The sequence below is a fragment of the Eulemur rufifrons genome, chromosome 7 (assembly GCF_041146395.1).
Source record: "Eulemur rufifrons isolate Redbay chromosome 7, OSU_ERuf_1, whole genome shotgun sequence".
Lineage (NCBI taxonomy): Eukaryota > Metazoa > Chordata > Mammalia > Primates > Lemuridae > Eulemur > Eulemur rufifrons.
Window position 1 is genome coordinate 8,795,066 of NC_090989.1, and position 20,742 is coordinate 8,815,807.

The 20,742-nt window shown below is 42.9% G+C and overlaps 1 protein-coding gene across 1 annotated transcript; it reads right to left on the reverse strand.

Moving 5' to 3' along the window:
• Positions 1–418: 418 nt before the first annotated feature.
• On the reverse strand, positions 419–20,578 carry CHAF1B (chromatin assembly factor 1 subunit B). The gene is made up of 14 exons (XM_069471936.1): positions 20,453–20,578; positions 19,875–20,007; positions 18,250–18,367; positions 17,652–17,755; positions 14,371–14,467; positions 12,787–12,871; positions 11,391–11,484; positions 6,669–6,738; positions 6,491–6,572; positions 5,220–5,222; positions 4,271–4,419; positions 3,056–3,487; positions 1,032–1,126; positions 419–510 (listed from the first exon to the last, which is right to left on the reverse strand). Exons 1-14 carry the CDS (start codon positions 20,576–20,578, stop codon positions 419–421), a joined length of 1,680 nt encoding a protein of 559 aa, XP_069328037.1.
• Positions 20,579–20,742: the final 164 nt, after the last annotated feature.

Consider the following 20,742-nt stretch of genomic DNA (forward strand, 5'->3'; position numbering starts at 1 on the left):
ACACTCTAAAATTCAGCAGAATAAATCTTCTCAAATTACTTTCTCCTCTTTCTAAATCTAACTTTAAAAGGAGTCTGCCCATGGAGTGTCTGTACTTTCATGAGTATTCAAGGGGGGGCTTACTGATTTTCATGCTAGATAATGCTGAACTGCTCCAGTTTCAGAAATTCATCAAAAGGAGGATTTAGTCTGTTAAAATGTTCACATCCCCAAGTTAAAAGTGGATACCGAATACAACAGCATCCATATTTCTGGAGAAAAATCAGCACACATGTAACTTTTGTTACAGAAATCAATTTAACAAGCGTCTGTTCTGCTCTCTGGATGCTGCTGGCTTTCCGCGCCTTCGGCTGCCTCCTTCCCTGCGCACATGGAGCTCCCGCACCCGGCAGGCAGGCGAGCAGAAGTTGAGATCTCATCAAGAGTCTAGACTTTGGATGCTTTCTTTGTTTCCATCGAGTCTGGGCCTTTTCAGCTCTGGAGGACTGCCCTGAGGGTCTCCAGGAATCTCTGAAACACCAGCAAACAGGTGACAAATAAATGAACATTCTGACAGTTAAGAGCTGATATTTATAAGATACAGAGCCAAGACAAGGAACCGAACTGCCTGGCAAGATCTTTCAATGACATCAAGGGAGGCTCTATAGCAGTGGTTCCCAATCAGGGGCGACTCTGCCTCTCAAGGGACAATGGGCAATGTCAGGTGACATTTAAAATGTCACGGGCAAGGGGTGACATCCAGGGACACTGCTAAGTACCCTACAGCACCCACAACAAAGAATTATCTGGCCCAAAATGTCAACAGTCATCAGGTTGAGAAACTTGATCTAGCTCACAAGGGTGCTTTTACGGCAAGGTGGTCTCCCTGCTGAGACTTAACACAGGCGGCTGGTGAGTTTAAATGATAGTTCTAGCAGACGCACCCTTGCTTTCTCAGAACTGACTTAAATTAGATGGCATTAATTTCCAAGAGAACAAAAGAAAAGATATTCTATCTTTAATTATATTAAACCAGTAACTATATCACTTACCTGACTGAATTTTTTCTGTGGAACAGGTGGAAATTTCACTGGCTGGTATAGAATTTGGTGGAGTATCTGTCTTTAAGGGCATTAAATTTATTCTCCTTGATATAAAAAAAAAGAAATAGTGGGGAGGATGGCTTGTTAGTGTCACAGGAATTGTTTATGTATGATACCAAGTTTCAAAACTATTAAAGGAAATACTTAAAGTTTTCAGCTGATCATAACATGCCTTAAATTTAGTTTAGTAACTAAGAATTACAGTCATGTACTAAGTTAAAACATCACATTTATAATGGTTAACTTAAACCATAACCAACTCTCTGAAAGTTTCAAAACCTATTTTTTTTTTTTTTTAAGACAGGGTCTTTCTCTGTCCCCCAGGCTGGAGTGCAGTGGTGCGACCATAGCTCACTGCAACCTGGAACTCCTGGGCTCAATTGATCCTCTTGCCTCAGTCACCCACGTAGCTGGGACTACAGGTGCATACCACAGCTCCTAACTAACATTTTTTTTATAGATTTTTTAATAATTTTTATAGGGTCTCGCTACATTGCCCAGGCTGGTCTAGAACTCTTGGGTTCAAGTGATCCTCCCACTTCAGCTTCTTAAAGTGCTGAGATTATGGCCCTGAGTTACCATGCCCGGACAAAATCTATGTTTTTTTTTGTTTGTTTGTTTATTTTTAATTACCTATGGTCTGCTCAATAGCTTGCTGGCTGCTGTATGTAGAAGGCTATCAGATATGGTTTCTATATGTGGAATGTGCCAAAATATAGATACTTCTTTTTTAAAATCCAGTTAATTTTCAACAACTATTACTGTTTTAAAAAAAATTATAACCGCAAGAAGCTTGGTAAATAGTTTAGAAGAAATCAAGAGGGGAAAAGCAACTTACTACCAAAAACATTTCAAAGAGTACCTTTTCCCACCTAAAAACACATAGAAAAATTCAAAAATACTTTGCTAGTCTGCAGGGAGGAATTAGAGACTTACAAAGAGCCAAACACTACGCTTACACTGTATTATGAACTTGCTGACGACATGTGAACACAGTGGGGAATGTGAGAGCCCCATGGAGCTTCAATCTACCATCCTCCCCGCTCAGCTGACCTGGAAGGTGAGGAGGTAGAGGGACTGGTGGAGAAGGGAGTGTACAGAGGCAGAGGGGATAAGTGGACATCAGAGTTACACAGGAAGGAAGGAAACTGAAGGCTACACTGCTGTTGGCAGCAGGAGCGGCGGACGTGCACCAGACTGACATGAACAGGGAAGAAATGACTGCATGGCTGCCCTGGAGACCACTATCACAAGACCAGGACACTCATGTTTCTCACGAGCCAGTCTGCTGGAAACATCAAACTTGGCCTCAAGAAGATGCTCCTTGGACTTCCCATGCCCTAGGAAGCGTCTGTACCACCCTGGGCAGGAGGCATAAGGAAAACTGGGGACATGCCTCCTGCCCTTAGGGGCTCACGATCCAGCAGGAGAAACAGAAGCAGAAACAAAGCACCTGCTGCCAAATGTGACGTACGATGACGAAAAAAGGGCTGAAGGTCACAAAGACTGGGAACAGAGAGGGGACATTCAAATGGGTCTTTCAGGAGGACGCTGGCATTGTCACCAAGGGCAGCAGATGCCTAGGCTTCTCCAAGGAAGGTAAGGCACAGAGGCCTCAACAGGCAGAGTGTGCTCTGGGAACATGATGCTCAGGCCAGGCTGGAGATTAAGGCGCACAGGACTTAGGAGAGCGAGTGGCCACAGTCCTGGACAATAGGCTGCACCAAATCACAGTCTATTGCATGCACAGGAGCCTGGGCTTTACCTGACAGGCAGGAAATGGAGGAACAAACAGGGGCCTACATGCGAGAAATGACGTTCTTGGACTTGACCTTAAGCAATCTCTCTCTGGCAACACACTGGTATGATGTATGCACTACATGGAATTTCACCTACAACAGGTTGGGGGTGTTCAGTTTGTATTTCATTTTTCGTTTTGCAGTGACAAGTCTTATACTATCAAAAGTTCTTACCGGGGTGTTGTCTTGCTCCAGGCTTGCAGTGTGTTCAGAGTGACCCTTCGGGATGGGTGGGCTTTTGTGTTTTGACTACTGGGCTGCAGGTTCTTCTCCTCTGAAGGCGCTGGTAAGGAGCTTTTGACACCAGGAGTAATTGAGGGAGTGTCCTTGACCACCGCTGGGGCTGGAGACTGTCTGGCCTGAGGGGGGGTTGTACAGGGGCTGCTGGGGTCTTGGATTCTGCCGGTGGGGGTTCCCTCTACAGGTCTAGATCCTGGTGAAGACCCTTGGTGTGTCTGACTCTTAGTTTTCTTTGCTGTATCAGGAGTCCTCATGCTCAAAACTGGCTTCTCTTTCAAAGGAATTCCAAGTTCATCCTTCTCAAATGTTACAAATGAACAATAACCATCCGTGGAAGAAATGGCCAGGAAGGCCCCATCGCTGGACCTTTGTTCCCAAAACAGGGAGAAAAGTTACAGACCTTAACCAAAGTCTGTGGACCACACCTAACACTTTTATTACTAGCTACAAAATGGAAGTTCAAGCAAAATTACAAGCTTGACTAGGAAAGAAAGGGTTTGTATGAGTTCCTTACTCATGCAGTTTCCTTTCCCAACACTACCTCAATTTTCTGAGTCATTGCAATCTGTCTGTACTATTATTAACTTTCCATTTGAAAAAAGGCAAGATGACCTTTTTTCCCCTAAGATGAAAAGAAAATTAAAAGAAAAAAAAGAGTTATAAGGAAGAAGAAATAGATGGTAGGTGGTGAAGCCTTGGCTGGGGCTCTCGCTGGGCTGAACAGGCAGTGGAGGCTGAACCAGGGGACCACACGTAGCCAAAGGGCAGAGTGCTGAGCGACACCCTCAGGACAAGCATGGCCCTGGGGCACCTTCCCTGCTCTGGGCAGCAGAGGACTTGCAGGGGGACGGCTTCCTCCTGGAGAGCCTGACAAGTCCCCAAGTATGACCAGGGAGTCTACAGGGCTGCCCTCTCCACTTATCAGAGTTTGATAATCCCGGAGGGCAACCTGAATGGCATCAAAACCCACTGGTGCTAAAGCAGGAAGCAAGTATTGTGGCAAACTAGAAACAGCTTTCCTTTTAATGTTGATTCCTTTTAAAAAACAATCGGTGAATAGGGCCAAATAAGCCCTTTTTGGTAATGAAATGCTCCGTAAGTCCAGGGCCTAGGCCAGGGTAACGCACACTGTCTGCATTCACTACTCACCACGAGACATCACTCAGGGTGTGGTAATGTATGTTAGACACGTAACCGAAAGGGAAGGGCTGCTGGGTGTCGTAAAAGAGCACGGAGTCCTCTGACGCCACAGCGAACACCAGGCGATAGGGCAGACACATCATTTCCAGACCCGGTTCCTGTGACGATTTGTCTGCGGGCGGAACAGGGACAGAGTAAAACAACAAGAACAAAGCTCCTGAAGGAAACTAGTAACTAATTCTCCCAACAAAGGCCTCTCCTGGGGACATAATGACATAATTTTACTAAAAACTAGTTTATTATATGCTTTACAAAAGAATTCAGCTTTTTCTGCTATTTTACATATGAATATATAAATACAAGAGAACTATGCACAAATCAGTGAGGACACTGTGTCATGAACTGAGAATCATGGGCATTGAGGTCCAAAAGGGAAGAGAAAACAAAGAAGGCGTGTGAGTGAGACAAGTCAATTGGAAGGATCACTCTCTGATAAGGAAAAAATCACTGTTACTTAGAAGCATTTTATCAAGGGATGTTTATGTATTCACATATAGGATCCAAAAGTTAAAAACAGCCTCCACTTCCAGCCATGGAGTAACAGGGACCAGGTTTACCCTCCCACCTGAAAAGAACCCTGAAACACTGGCAAAATATATGAAACAATAGTTTTAAGATACTGGCCATTAGGTGATGAAGGACAGTGGTCCCCAAGAGATGGGAAGCAAATGAGGTAAGTTATACCACTGCCTCAAATTACTGCCTGGAGTGTCCAGGCCCGGTTAAGGTAGAGGGAGCCCAGCAGACTCTCTGGGTTGAGAAGACGTTGCTGAGAGTCTGGAAGGCCTAGGCAGCAGGAGTTCCCTGAGCAGAGGACCAGAGACAAGAGCTGCAGAGATCTTCAGGGTCTCTCTTGGGTCATGCCTGAGTACTGACCAGTGCCCACATGTTAGGATACTACCTAGGCCGGAGCAAGAACTATTAGAAAGAACAATCCCTGAAGCTTACACAAGGCCAGAAATAGTGCATGCTCCCCCAGCTATGGTGGAAAACCTCATATCTCACGGGGCATCCATTACTCAGAAGGCTTTGCCTCAGGAGTGAGGACACTTACCCTAGAGTAAATGCTGCCTAACAAAGCTTAAAAGCAAGACCCAAAAGAATCAAATGTTTCTCAGTAACTTAACTGCATCCCAGAATAAACTTCAAGAATATTTATAAGAATAAAACTATATCCAGTTTCTACTAAGGTAAAATTCACAATGTCTGGTATCTAACAAAAAATGACCAGGCATGCAAAGATGCAGGAAAATAAGATCCCAAATGAAGAGAAAAAAAATCAATCAAAACCAGTCTTTTGTACACAGGACATTAAAAGAGTTATTATAACTGGATTCTATATGTTCAAGAAGAGGAAAGATGGAGCGTGTTAAGCAGAGACATGGAATATATAAGAAAGACCCAAATTGAACTTCTAGAGATGAAAACTACAATGTCACAAATGAAAAATACACTGGATGGGACCAACAGCAGATCACACAGAAGAAAAGATTAGTAAACTTAAAACACAGCTATAGAAACTTCTAAAATAAAACACTGAAAGAAAAAAAACACTGAAAAAAGTAAGCAGAGTATCAGTAAGCCGTGGGATAATTCCAAATGGCCTAATACATGTGTAATTGGAGTATCTGAATAAGAGCGAGATGACAGAAAAGTATTTGAAAGAATAATGGCTGAAACTTTCCAAATTTGCTGAAAACTATAAACCCACATATCTATGAAGTTCAAGGAACCCCAAGCACAAGAAATATGAGGAAAATCCCACCAAGGCAAATTGTAATCAGACTGCTTAAAGCCACTGATAAAGAGAAAAATCTTAAAAGCAGCTGGGGGGTGGGGGGGGTAAAAAAAAAAAATCCAATTCATACACAATTTTACCGCATAGAAACTTGACACTGGATGACATTCAACAAGTGGAAAAACAAAACAAATACTAATATTCTTTTAATGTTACTTTAAGCAAGAAAGTGTATTCTGAAAAATGAAAAAAAAAAAAAAAAGGGCACATATTTTGCTAACATCCATCTTTGCTCCAGCTTTTAAGAGTAACTAAACTGAATGAAACCCACATACTCGCCTGTCAGAATCCAAATCTCCACCTCACCCTGGTGACCTGCCTCAGGGACAAAACCTAACACCAGCCCTGGTTGTGAGGGTACCTGCTTCCACCACTGGCCTCAATTCAAAGTAGACTGGGCAGCAGCGGACAGCCAGCGTTGCTTTTCCAGGACACGGAAGGTGAGCGATAGGCCTGACAGAGGAATCACAGTTTTAGAAAAAGGCACTGTTACTCAGCAAAAGCAAGAAAGTAAGGGTACACGTTTCATATTTTCCCTCAATTGCATACCTTTTAAGATTTTTCCTGGAAAAAACGTAAGTTGTATTCATTACATTTTCACCAGATTCCACACATCCAGCTGGGTGAGGAGTGGGGAAAGGGAGGGAGAGGAAAGAAAGTCAATGTTTTATTAAACTCGTCACCAACAAAAACTCAACAGCCTTCAATTCTGGTTTGTAAAATATTTTCCCCTAAAAATGTATTCTCTGGACAATGTTCTTGTCACTGACAACAAAAACAAAAATTCCATCACTATGTGTTTGTTCTTATCTCTCACTCCTGTTCTACCCACCTGTCATCCCCACCTGGGCAACCCTCAGGAAGCCAGTTTGGGTTTTGGACAGGAAGAACATTAAAGCAGGAGGTCCCTGCTACAGGACACCTCTGTCCCTCCAGTTGAAGCATTGGGACTAGAGCCAGCTGCCCAGCCTCCACTAGGATCCTTGCATCCCTATTTCCCAGGTTCTGACCTGGGTGCCACCCAGTGGCTGAGACTGCCTGATCCAGTCATGGGTTGCCCGAAGACCAAGGACTCTGCTGAAATCTCCAGCCTCCTGCAGAACCTGGCTTTGCTCTGGGAACAGTCCACATTTGAGAACTTTTCTACACTTACTCCAGGACGTACTTAAAACCAGGTCAGATCATCACAGAGTGACCGTCATGCAAAGCTGCTCTTGGGAACACCTCCCTGTTTTACGTTCGTATTTCTTGATACATATACACACATATAATTTTACATGTGATCATTTCACATCTACTGGGGAGAACAGTCGATAGCATCAGTAGTCTTTTTTTTTTTACTATTATACTTCTGCCTAGCTACCCTCTCCCCATCTCACCCCATACTTCCATCCCCAGCTAGTCCATTTTATGAATAACAAATCATTATGCCATTTCTATACTTCCTCCATGTTCACAGAATCATTATTACCAGTCACTACTCAATCATATATACCCATAGGATAGTTTTTAAGTTTAGTCCTTTGTGTTACAAAATAGGGTGTTTATATTTTTCCTTATTTTGTCTGTCTCAGTCAACTACTCATGAAAGTTAATTTGCATAGCACAAATGCATTCTGTTTTAGTAGCTACGTAGTATTTACTGGCCTGAAAATATTAATACCATAATGCATTCACCCAAACTCTGTCAATGAATATGCTTTATTTTTGTTTTTTTACCACTACACACAATGCTTGCAATAAACATCCTTGAACATATACTTTTACATCTATGCTCTCATTTCGTAAGGAACTGAGTCTCAGCCAAGGGATGGATGGATTGGAGGTACATGAGTCACCAGACTGCTTTCCACATGGCCGTGACAATTCACATTCCCACCAGCAGTACCCACATTCTGCAAGCCCATCAGCAATGGATATTGCTTTTTCCAGTCTGAAGGGAATAAAGAGAGATCCTTTGTGGCCTTGTTACGCCACTTTAATTTGTATTTTTCTACCAGTGAACCTTTTCCTGTATCTGTTGAACATGCAGATTTCCTCTTCTACAAACTGCCTTTTTGTATCCTTCACTCATTTTTTTTTTCTCAGTTTTCATTTTCCTCTTTTTTTTTTCCCTCTTATCAATTTGGAAGGGATCGTTGTATATGATATATGTTAGCCTTCTCTTCCCTGTACCACAAATATTATTTTCTAGTTCTATCATTTGTCTACTTACTGACTTACTCACTGTATCTTTTGTCATAAAAAAGATCTACATTCAAACACAGTCAAATTGCTCTATCATTTCTTCAAAAGCTTCTGAGTTTCCAGTCTTCGGTCTTCCCCATTTTCTAGAATGTCTTCCTACATCTTCTTGGAGGAGTTTTATATTCTTACCGTTCACATTTAAGTACTGAATTCACTTGGAATTTATTAAAAGTGAGGGGGTCCAATTTCATCCTCTTCCATACAGCTGGCTACCCCAGTACCATTCATTCATTCAATAATACGTTCGTCCCTTCAGGGGACCTACTGTACAACATGGTGACTGTAGTTAATATGAATATATCGTATTCTTGAAAAATGCTGAGTGGATATAAAGTGTTCTCACCACAAAAATCGTAACTATATGAGATAATGAATATGTTAATTTAGCTAGATTTAGTCATTCCACAATGTATATATACTTCAAAACATCATATACATGATAAATATATACAATTTTATTTGTCAATTTAAAAAAAGGTTCTTGTCCAATCTCAATACTTCCCAGTTTCCTTAATGACATTTTTGTCCTATTTGCCTTGAGTGTCTAATTTTCTTGAAAATTATTTAAGTAATATATAATTATAAATAAATAAAATATTCTTTTCACTGAAATACCACCTAAGGTTGTATATTAAATTACATCCTGAGATCTATTTCTGGATTCTCTGTTCTGGTCCACTAATTTATTTGTTTAGCCCTGAATTGATACCATATTGATTTGATAAAAAGTAGTGTTATACTATCTTTCTCACATGTGGTAAGGCAAATGCCCTCTCAAATATTATTCTCTTTTTTTCATACTTCCTTGGCTGTTCATCAGCATTTATTCTAGTAAACAAAGCTGACATTTCATCCAATTAAAAAAACATACACACCCTTAATGGGATTCTAACTAGAAATTAAATTGGTATATTAATTTTTAGAACATGATATATCTTCCCATTTGTTCAGAACTTGTTCTACAACCTTCAATAAGATTTTCTACTCCTCTTCATAAAAGCCCTGTGCCTTTCTTATTAAATTTACTTCAATGCATTTTACAGGCTTTGCACTCTGAATAGAGTATTTTTCCCCTTTCCACTTCTAAGTTCGTACTTTTTTTTTTTTTTTTTTTTTTTGAGACAGAGTCTCGCTCTGTTGCCCGGGCTAGAGTGAGTGCCGTGGCGTCAGCCTAGCTCACAGCAACCTCAAACTCCTGGGCTCAAGCAATCCTCCTGCCTCAGCCTCCCGAGTCGCCGGGACTACAGGCATGCGCCACCATGCCCGGCTAATTTTTTATATATATATATATTTAGCTGTCCATATAATTTCTTTCTAGTTTTTTTTTTTTTTTTTTTTTTTTTTGAGACAGAGTCTCACTCTGTTGCCCAGGCTAGAGTGAGTGCCGTGGCGTCAGCCTAGCTCACAGCAACCTCAAACTCCCGGGCTCAAGCGATCCTCCTGCCTCTGCCTCCCAAGTAGCTGGGACTACAGGCATGCGCCACCATGCCCGGCTAATTTTTTCTATATATATTTTTAGCTGTCCATATAATTTCTTTCTATTTTTAGTAGAGATGGGGTCTCGCTGTTGCTCAGGCTGGTCTCGAACTCCTGAGCTCAAACGATCCGCCCACCTCGGCCTCCCAGAGTGCTAGGATTACAGGCGTGAGCCACCGCGCCCGGCCTCTTTCTAGTTTTTTTAGTAGAGATGGGGTCTCGCTCTTGCTCAGGCTGGTCTCGAACTCCTGAGCTCAAACGATCCGCCCACCTCGGCCTCCCAGAGTGCTAGGATTACAGGCGTGAGCCACCGCGCCCGGCCATAAGTTCTTACTGCTAACATAAAAAAAAGACAGATTTTTACATATTTCCCAATATCCAGCCACCTTATCAAATTTTTTAAATTGACAGTATTTTTTACATCTCTTGGATTTTCTAGAAATATAATCCTACCACAGTTTTTTATCTTCTTTTTTAATCTTCATAATTTCATTTTCCTGCACCTACTAACACCACTAAGAACATTAACAGTGATAGCAGACACCTTACCTGGTACCTGATTTTAATTGAAAATATGTTTAGAGCTGCCATTTGGTAAAAAACGTGTTCCTGGTTTTAGTAAACAACTTTTAATAATAAACTTTAAGTAAGTAACTACTTGTTCTTGGTCCTGAGACTCCCTGCTGAGCCAAAGTATCATTCCCCACGTTCCCCAGTGGTCTTCAAAGCCTAACCCACTCAGAGGAATATGTCATCCACACCATGCTTGGGCCCTCCTGGCCCAGCTTGACTGGGGGTCTCAGTGGCAGAGCTGACCTGTGCCCTCCTGTTTGGCCCAACCCTGGTCTATGCCATCATCTTTATGCACAGGATGGTCCAGAAGCCGTGGAGATTAGCAGACATTCTTCTCCGAGAACACTCTGGCCACAACACTGTCTAGCCTTATCTTGTTGGGCTTAGCCTCTTGCCTGCCTGGAGACAATAAACCTCTCTTGTCCTTGCTAATTCTGCTGACTTTTCAGATTTGACCACTGCCATTCCCACAAGTTAGTCCAACCAAACTTGTCCTGGTGTCCACTTCTGTCACAACAGGTTGCTTCATTCTTGAGGAGAATAAAAGCAATAAAGGTACTTTATCTTTGGCTTTTGAACTATGACCTACATATACATACATGTCTATCTAGCAAAAAAACACTCACTAAAAAGGTAAAGTAGCAAATTTTTTAAAAGTTAAATTTAACTAAGAGAAAATGTCTATCACTTTAATCTCATGACTTCCAAACTTGTCTGCACATGAGAATCACTTGGAAATCTTTTTCAAATTTCAAAAGCCAGGCCACCTGCCCCAGACCAATTGAACTAGAATCTCTCAGGTGGGACGTGGGTACCGGTATTTTTCTGAAGCTTCCCTGGAGGTTCCAATGTATAGACAAGTTGGGGACCACTGCTCTGATCAGAACTCACTGAGCTGAAAAGATGGAACAAAACGAGAGCAGAGACATTCCCACTCTGCCATCACATCCTTAAATCAAAAGCTGTGAAACACACCTGGTGTGAGGAGCAAAGACCCATCCGGAGTAAAACTGAGTCTACGAAAGAATGACTTCATGCTGTCATCATGAAACATCCTGTAACTTCTTGCCTGTTGCATACAAAGTTTAAACATTATTCCAAATCTTTACACTTACAATAAAGGCTTACCAATTTCTGTATGTTTCTACATGTTTTTCCTTACATATTGTCCTTTATTATTGACATAATGAAACTGAAACATATTAAAAATCAAATAATCACGTAAGACTGCAAGAGTAATCATTCATGAAAACTGATCACCCACTTTTGTTAAGTAAAGCTGTATGTGTGTATGTATCTCTATATGCGTGTGGGCGATACATAATTATTTCTAAAAACTCTGTAACAAAACACACCATAATATCAACAGTGGTTTGTCTGGGGCACAAGACTACGGAGACAGTGGGAAGATGATTAAGAGACCTTTGCTTTTGGCCTGTGTATACATATTTAGAATTTCCAACTGAATGCACACTTTTCAAAAAGAAAATAGTGGATTATTAAACTGATAATCATATAATCTTTTCAAACAACATTTCTTGAACACCTGTGTGGAACAGTTCTTACTACCATTTATTGATACTTTATAAACATTAAGCATTTAACTCCCAAGAACACTAGGCAGCAGTTGTTAGTTACTATCTTTACTTGACAGATGTGACCTCGAGGTCCACACTGCCTCACCCTGGCACCTCGGAGTGGATCTGCACCAAGTCCCTTTGTTGCTCCAATAACTGGCTTGCTCCCCCATAACTGGCAGACGCTTAGGTGATTCCTAAGTCATAGTCTTGATTACTCTAGGACTAGGATCCTATTTCCATTTGCCAATTCTTTCAAAGAACAAGGTCCTTCCCATTCCTAAATACCAGCCCTCTGGCTGGGTCTCTGCTATCTGCTACCTGAGTTCTCTATCTATCTGTCAAGACGGGGCACTGCCTGCTGCCAGACACAGGCAACACTCAACCCACCTGCCTTTTGCTGCCCAGTGCAGGGATCTTCCCAGATCAGTAGTGAATGATCTCACTATGCCTAGAACTCACAGAGGCCCTGCCTGCCTCAAGCTGAATGAATCACACCACTGAGTAGGGCCGAGGCACTCACACTTTTAATGCTTCCCAGGTGATTCCACAGCGCAGCCAGGGTTAGAAATCACTATCCTCCATCATCAGCTCCCCGCCGCCGCCGGGCCCTGGGCACACCCCCATACCACACAGACCAGCCCACCGCACTAACTGTGCCTTGACTGTCAGGGAGGAAGCCTTCCTGCAGTCCAGGCGTCGGGTCCTGGAGGCCAGTGACCCAGCTGCGGAGGTACAGGAGGAGGCCATGACTTCCTAGTCTCAATGCAAGCGAATGTCTAGATATTTCATACCTCTCCTTCAGCCCCTATTCCAGACAGCATCTTTGAAACATTAAAAGCCACACGTTTCTTCTGCGTGCTGTACACTCGCAGCACCCTGAATAAAAAACAAAAGTCTGATTTACCCCTTCTAGTAAATTAATTATGTTTCACATGAAAACAATCTGTTACCAACACTGAAGAGGGCCTAAACAATTTTCAGCCCACAAAACTTCAGACTTAACTGAGTAATTATGACAAAAGCAATTATCAACAACCTAAAGGGTATTACAGTGGGGAAATATGTGACAATTTTTAAAAAACTGTTTCATTGACTGTTTTGATTTCTCACGTAAGACATACTTTAGGCCCAGCCTTAGTTTAGGTCTTGGACATTTGGCCCAGTGGCAATGTGTATGACTGCAGTGAAGTTTATTTTGTGATTTGTAAGAGTAAGGAAAACACCAGCAGGTCAATTTGGTTGTTGATAAGTCATATTACTTCCACTAACTAATCACTGTTTTACTCCTGATTGCCTGAATAAAACATATCAGAAAATAAATGGCATATAGAATACAATAGGAGATTCTTTGAAAAATAAACACTACCTCATCCATATTACTTTTATTTCAGATCCATCTTAAATTCAATTTGTTTTAATTAAAAGTAGTTGGATAAATATTCCAAAGGACTATTCTAACTGTTAAGTAATATACCTGCCACCCTTGATTTTTTTTAACTCTGTTCCAAGAACACAATTAAATGCAATTATAACAGTAACACAGCAATAAGATTTCCTTTCAGAAAAGACAAAAATCATTTATTTTTATATCAATTTAAATAGACTCATTAAAATCAGTGTATCAGTAAACTATAATCAAAAGCTGAAATAGTCTAACCATTTCAGTTGGACTAACTTCCACTACCTCTTCTTGATTAAGTTACATTCATAAAAGATTTTTTTTTTTTTTTTTTTTGAGACAAAGTCTCACTGTTGCCCGGGCTAGAGTGAGTGCCGTGGCGTCAGCCTAGCTCACAGCAACCTCAAACTCCTGGGCTCAAGCGATCCTCCTGCCTCAGCCTCCCGAGTAGCTGGGACTACAGGCATGCGCCACCATGCCCGGCTAATTTTTTCTCTATATATATATTTTTTAGTTGGCCAGGTAATTTCTTTCTATTTTTAGTAGAGACGGGGTCTCGCTCTTGCTCAGGCTGGTCTCGAACTCCTGACCTTGAGCAATCCACCTGCCTCGGCCTCCCAGAGTGCTAGGATTACAGGCGTGAGCCACCTCGCCCGACTCATAATAGACTTTTTAAGTCTCCTGTGAAATTAAATGTATTTCAAAGTTTATTTAATGTTAGAAAGCTCTTTCTACACTTATCCATTCAAAACAGATTTACTAAGTACTAACTTCATTTAAGGCACTTGCCCTCATTAGTTTCCCACTTCTTATTATGTTACAATACGTTGTATGGTCACATGTTCATATGTTGAAAACAAGAACAAAAGAATCAAAGCTAAACTATGATACATCTTGGTTAAATTGGGATAAATATACTTCTGCAGAGAATTCCAAGTAAATACAGACAATGACAACTTGCCAAATACTGAAGTACCTGTCACAGCTCAGAGTAGCAACAAATTGACCCAAAGGATCCCAGGTTACTCCTTGTACATAACTTTTATGTTCATTAAAAATTGATATCTTTTGTCCTACAAAAAAAGCACACAACAGCGTTACCAAAACCTATTTGAGCACAAATGCTGTAAAGTGGGGCTTAGACACTGTTCCCTTTATACCGTTCCGTCATTTTCAGCAGGTGGTACCTGACTGAGTAGCTCTGTATGTGCCAAACCCTGTGTCAGGCCCTTGGGACAGATGCCTTGACACAGTCCCACCCTCAGGGAGCTCAGGATCAGACTCATTAACAGGCAAGTCCCACACAACCCGGAGTGCAGGGGGAGGGCAGCTGATGAAGCAGGGGTGAAGGTCAGAGAGGATCCCAGGGGGAGGGCAGCTGATGAAGCAGGGGTACGGGTCAGAGAAGACCGCATTCTCTTCCCCAGGTCACACAAGATGAAGCGGGGACCAGAGCACAGGGAGATGAGGGTATCCTAAGAAAGTCTGTGGGGTGAAAAGACAGCTCCGCACAGCAAATTGGGAACAGTGAGAAGAGACGGCACTGCCACGGGGTAAGGCAGAGGGCCAAGAACAGCAAGGTGAGGAGGGAGGAGGAATGTTACAGAGACCTGTGTAGGGGGCAAAGGCTCTGGGTACTCCAGGTGTGTGGGCTGAAAGGAACACGAAGCTAAGAAGTGATCTGCATTTTAGAGATGAAGCCAAGGTTTAGAAAAGACGGCAAAAAGGGTTACTAGTGAGGAGGTGACACAGTAGACCAGGCAAGAAATGACAAGGTCCTGAACTAGTGCGGTGTTAACAGGGATGGAAGAAGGACTTCAGGGGAAATGTTTAGCAGATAAAAACAGCAGCACAGATGGCACCTGGATAAAAAGAGGAGGGAGTTATGAGGCCTTGGCCATTCTTAATAAAACAAACAGCAAAGCCCTCCCCTCTAAGATGGGACCTTCCTCACTTCCCAGCCCCTCACCTTCCGTTCCCTCAGCCCACTGCAATGTGGCAGTCATTGTTCACAGCCTGCTAAACTGCCTGCCCTCAAGCTGCCAGTGACCCACCTGTGCAAAACTCAATGCACACGTGTCAGTCTAACTCCCCCGCCCCCACCCCCACCCTCCCTGTGTCCTTACTGGTGTTCTTTTCCCCTTGAAACTTCCAGGAAATCTGCCAGGATTAAGGTGGTTGGGCTTGAGGAGAGGGTATGACCCTGACAAGTGAATTGGGGGTGGGAGAGGTCGCCGAGACCCCACTTGAGGTTGGACAGGAGGAATTCACAGTGGCCTAACTGGTAGGGCGGTAGGTTTTTAACCAGCTGTGCTCAGCCTAGGCCAGAAAATTACAGGTGCACTGTGACACGGATCCCAGGCTGGAGTTTGTCCTGGTGAGTAAAATGGAAGAAAAAGGGTTGAAGGGGACTGTGTTGGCATAAGACCAGGCGGGGAGCAAGCTGGAGAGGAAACGTTATAGGCCAGAAGGGGATCACGAGACAGAGGGCTTGGGACACTTGGGGGCTCTGGGAAGAAAAGCGTGAGAAGGTGTAAAGGTGTCAGAACGTTGCGTGTGGTTCTGGTCAGAGAGTGACACGTCTGCCTGAGGCTGACACTGATAGAGCAGTTACAGTGACAAAGACCTTAGATGTGGTCTTCATTTCCACCCGCCCTGCCAAAACTGCTCTCCCAACGGTGTCCTTAACCTCAGAATACAGCACCAACATATACCTACTTGCCAAAACACCTGGAATTATGGCCAATCCATCAGCCAATCATGTCAGTTCTTTCTTCAGATTATGTCCCAACCAAACCTTCTCCACCCCTCTGTCATCACCCCTGAGCCCAAGCCTCATCCCTGCTCCCCTGAGTTTGGTTACAACAAGGACAGCTCCCCTGTCACCTCCTGTCCTCTCCTAGTCTATTTGCCACATGCCACCCAGAGACATGCCTTTAAGACATAAATAAAATCATGTCACTCAGTTGTCCAAAACCTTTCCGTGGCAACCCATCACTCCTGGGATAAAATCTAAACTCCTTCCCATGGCCCACAGCCTGCGTGACCCGGCCCCTCCCCTCCTCCCAACCTCAGTGCTCCCAGCCACCCTCGTTTATTCCATTCCATTCTCATCCTTGGAGGCACAAGCGACTCCTGCCACAGGAGCTCTGCACCTGCTGTTCCCACAGGCCAGAACCTACTTCCCGAGTAATACCCATGGCTTGTTCCCTGACTTCATTTGTGTCTCTGCTCAAACACCAAATGCTCAGAGGTTTCCCTGAGAGCCCCTTCACAGAGCCCACTTGATGTTACAGCCATGGTGTTTTGTCTGCGGGCCCCATTACAATGTAGCCATTTTGTTCCTGTTGTTTCCAGCACCACAGCAGCACCCAGTCCGCTGGCCGTGTTCTCAAGATCGGTTACGAGAGGTTTAAGGGGGTGTTGGATGGATTGCCCACACAGACACTGAAACTATCCAGGACAGTGGCCAGATCTGGGATAGACAGAAAAACAGTGACACTGGTCCTCCAACTTGCTGGGAAGCTGGGAACTGAATAGAAACAGTATGGCAGAGACAAGGCAGGACAGAGGGGGGTTAGCTGGATGGCACGAAACTAACAAGAACAGAGACTTTCAGAGAGAATGAAAATAGGATCAGTGCAGTACTGCACTGGCTGCAACTCCCTGGCCAAGGCACTCGGGTTGTGGGAGAATTAGCAAGAGGTTTGATTTGGGGAAAAAAAAATTTGAGTAAAGGACTGCAAGGGATAAAAATGGCCAGGAATTAGCTACTACTGGCTTTTGGCATTTTGCTGTTATTTTTGTATCACTTTAACTCTCATATGTCTACTGTCTCCCCAACTAGAGAACAGAATGTTCTAGCAGCAGAATGTCCTTGGCTTTCCTTGGTCTCCTAAAATGGAAACCTGATCCACCTACCCCATCAGCTAGCACACAATGACCTATTATAAATGGCTTGTTAATCTTTCCGAGATCCTAAGCTCAATGAAGGCAGGGACCAGGCCTGTCCCCACGTCTGCATCAGCACCACTAACTCACAACGCCAGCGCTAAGCCTTTTACATTCCGACTGAGGCTCTAAAAACTGAGTTGGATCCATGGCATACGGGACTAATCTCTATCCTGTAGAGCCAACCACCTATTTTAGCTCACTGAAGAAATTTTTTGTGTTGCTTTTAAAGTTAAAGCAGGTTAGGCTTTTTAAGATACTTAGAATATTCCTTCCTGCTGATAATAACAAAAACATATCATTTACCTTTACTGACATCCCATATGATGGCTGTGTTATCCACAGAGGCAGAAGCCATTAAATTCCCATCAGTTGCCCAGCAAATATCATACACATCTTCTAAGTGGCCCCTAGAATCCAAAGAAAAAGGGGAAAAAAGCAGTTATTGACTCAAAAGTGGAAAAATTACCCAAAATTTAAGGGCAAACTCAGGGACCATCCATTTAAATAGTACTACAGAAATTTCCACTGTAATTATAGCTGTAGCTATAAACAAGTACTCTCAAGGGTATCTGTATCTTTAAAATTGGTTCATTTTTACTAAGGAAAATTTTATAGCAGAAACTAAAAAAATCCGTTATCATTTTTTAATCTTTTAACTATTGTCTTATGAGTGTCTGACAGTCATAAGAAGTAAAAGTTTTAAGTTAGATATAAAAGTCAAAAGGCAGACTGGGCACGTTGGCTCTCTCCCGTAATCCCAGTACTTTGGGAGGCTGAGGCAGGAGGATTGCTTGAGACCAGGAGTCTAAGACCAATCTGGGCAACACATCAAGACTCCATCTAAAGAAAAAGGGCACATTCCGGTCATAAAAAGAAATCATTCCCATGGCCCCCCAGTTACCTCAGAGTTTTTACAACAGCCCAATTCTCCTTGTTCATCTGAGCCTCGTCTTCGTCCTGAAAGGCAATCTGCTCTGGTTCCTTGTTGTCGTTCACCTTCCACAATAGGATGACAGCATCTGTGGAGTGATCCAATTAAAAATGAGCCATGCTTCACTTCACGCCCCACCATTTCTGAATTTTTAGGGTTTTAAATAACATTTATGTTGTTCAGTGGACACAACAGCCAAAATTATTTACTTCTATGAATTTGAATGGGAAAAGTAGGTTTGCCTTCTGAACTAAAATTCCAAAATCAAAATCGTAACAGATCAGAGCTATACAAAGTTATCTTGAACAGAAGGGTCCTTAGGCCATCAAAACACCACTGCAAAGTGACTGGCTATATTAACAAATATAAAGGCATAACATATAAATAACTAAATAAAAAAAAACCCCAAAACAGCAAAGAACCACCAATACAAGGGTTGGCAAACTGTTTCTAGCTGACTAATCTTCAGCAAGTCACTTAACGTCTTGATGCCTTAATTTCCTCACTTCCTCACAGCGCTGTTGTGAAGCTTAAGTGCGTCAATATGCAGAAAGCACTTACCACACAGTAAGCCCATGTCAATATTAGCTATTAATATCATTATGGACACATCAGATACTTTAGCCTGATGTCAGGAATTGTCTGAGTCTGCTAACTCCCCACATTCTGGCTCCACGCTTACCATGTAGCCTTCTGATCATGACTTGGCTTCCCTTTTAGGAATGTCCACTGGAAAGTGAATGAACAGGTTGTATGGACATACGTATTTCAATTCTCAATTAACCAGAGTCCTGGCTGCACATGTTAACATGGGAGCTGGGTTAAGATGAGATTGGCTCTGACAGGTGAACACTTTCTATGGTTTCTGGGCCTCCAAGGCCAAAGGACTTTGTAAATGAGGGCTGCCACTTGCTACCTTATGTGAGACAGTTTGTGGCCAGCCCTGGGCGACTCTCCCACTCCCCACCTTTCCTTCTACACATATGTACACACACGCGCCAGGTATCATGGCACTGAACTCAACCAGGTCTCTTTCTCCTAGTGCAAACAGAAACTGAGATTTACTGGTTTCTAGACTGTTTTAAAGTATAGTAAAAAGGTTTACTTTTGCTGTATAGTTTTGTCCCATTTAAGCACAGGCAGAAAATACGAATCAATCTACTCCCACCAAACAAGCACAAATTACAAGGCCATTCATTAAAGATACTCCCAAAGCCAACTGATTACCTAATTACACAGAGACATGATACTAACTCTGATCACCACAGATATTAAACTAACAACCAAACAAGGCTGGAATAGTTGCTTTGGGCCCCAGACAGAATGACAAGCGCCTTTCCTACTTGTCTCCAAACCAGCCTGGTGGGAAAGGAGCTATTTTCAAACAGGTCTTCTCAGTTTAATCTTCTGCCCGCCATCCCCTCATTCTGAGACACTCCCCAGAACACTATTTTACCAAACTATCTAAAGGACAGAGTGAAAGGGTCAGCCACACCTAAAATAAAAGGCACAGGCTCAAATCATGTCTCACAATTTGACATGAGACACACAGGTGTCTGGTTTCTAGAAAATTTCTGAAGTACAGCAACACTCACCATCTCCTCCTGATGCTAAAATGTCCCCAGCTGGAGAAAAACGCACGACATTGACGGCTTTAGTATGACGAACAAGATTGGACAAAAATTCCACTATGGCTTTTCCATCTGGTCCTTTTTCTACTTTCCAGATCTGTTGATACCAAAACATCCACTCAAAAAACACATAGCACCTACTATCTTGTTCCTACTAAGATAACACCATGCTCATTTTCAGGAAAATAATTTAGTTTTTCTTTTGAAATGTAAAATGAAGGAACCTCTCCTATCTAAAACATAAATCGATACAGTCCCACTGTCTGCTGTCCTCCCTACCTCTTCCTAGAGCAAACTGTCACCCAATAGGAACCTAGATCAGGATTCTAAAACAATGGGCACCCCATTCGGACAACGTCCGGAGTATTAGTCAAGTAAGAAAGTGGCTCTCTTTTACTTTCACTGTTCACCTGAGGCCCTGAGAATTTAGCATTCTGGGCTAGATGACAAAGTAGTTTGAGTTTGTTGACGGTTTTAAATAAAAGAATGAGAAGTATGGCTTCAGGCAGTGCTTCCTGGTGCCCGTCTCAGCTCCCATGTACCCTGACAGCGGTGTCCACGCCCGCAGACGCCAGTCTGTGGATCCTCCCGGCGGCCCCATGCTGGAAGTCCAGGCTGTACACCGGCTCCTTGTTGTGCCAGGCTATTTCGCACGTGATGACTTTCATGCTCCTGAGTCTTGAGGGGGCAAAAATTTCCTCGGGCAGCGTTCTTTTTCCAAGGACAGAGGAAAGCTGCAAAATGCTGGTAATGAATTAAATAACAGTATTACAGCAGCAAAGGGTTATTGAGCGCTTAGTATGAACTAGGAAGCCTGCTAACCATTAAAGTG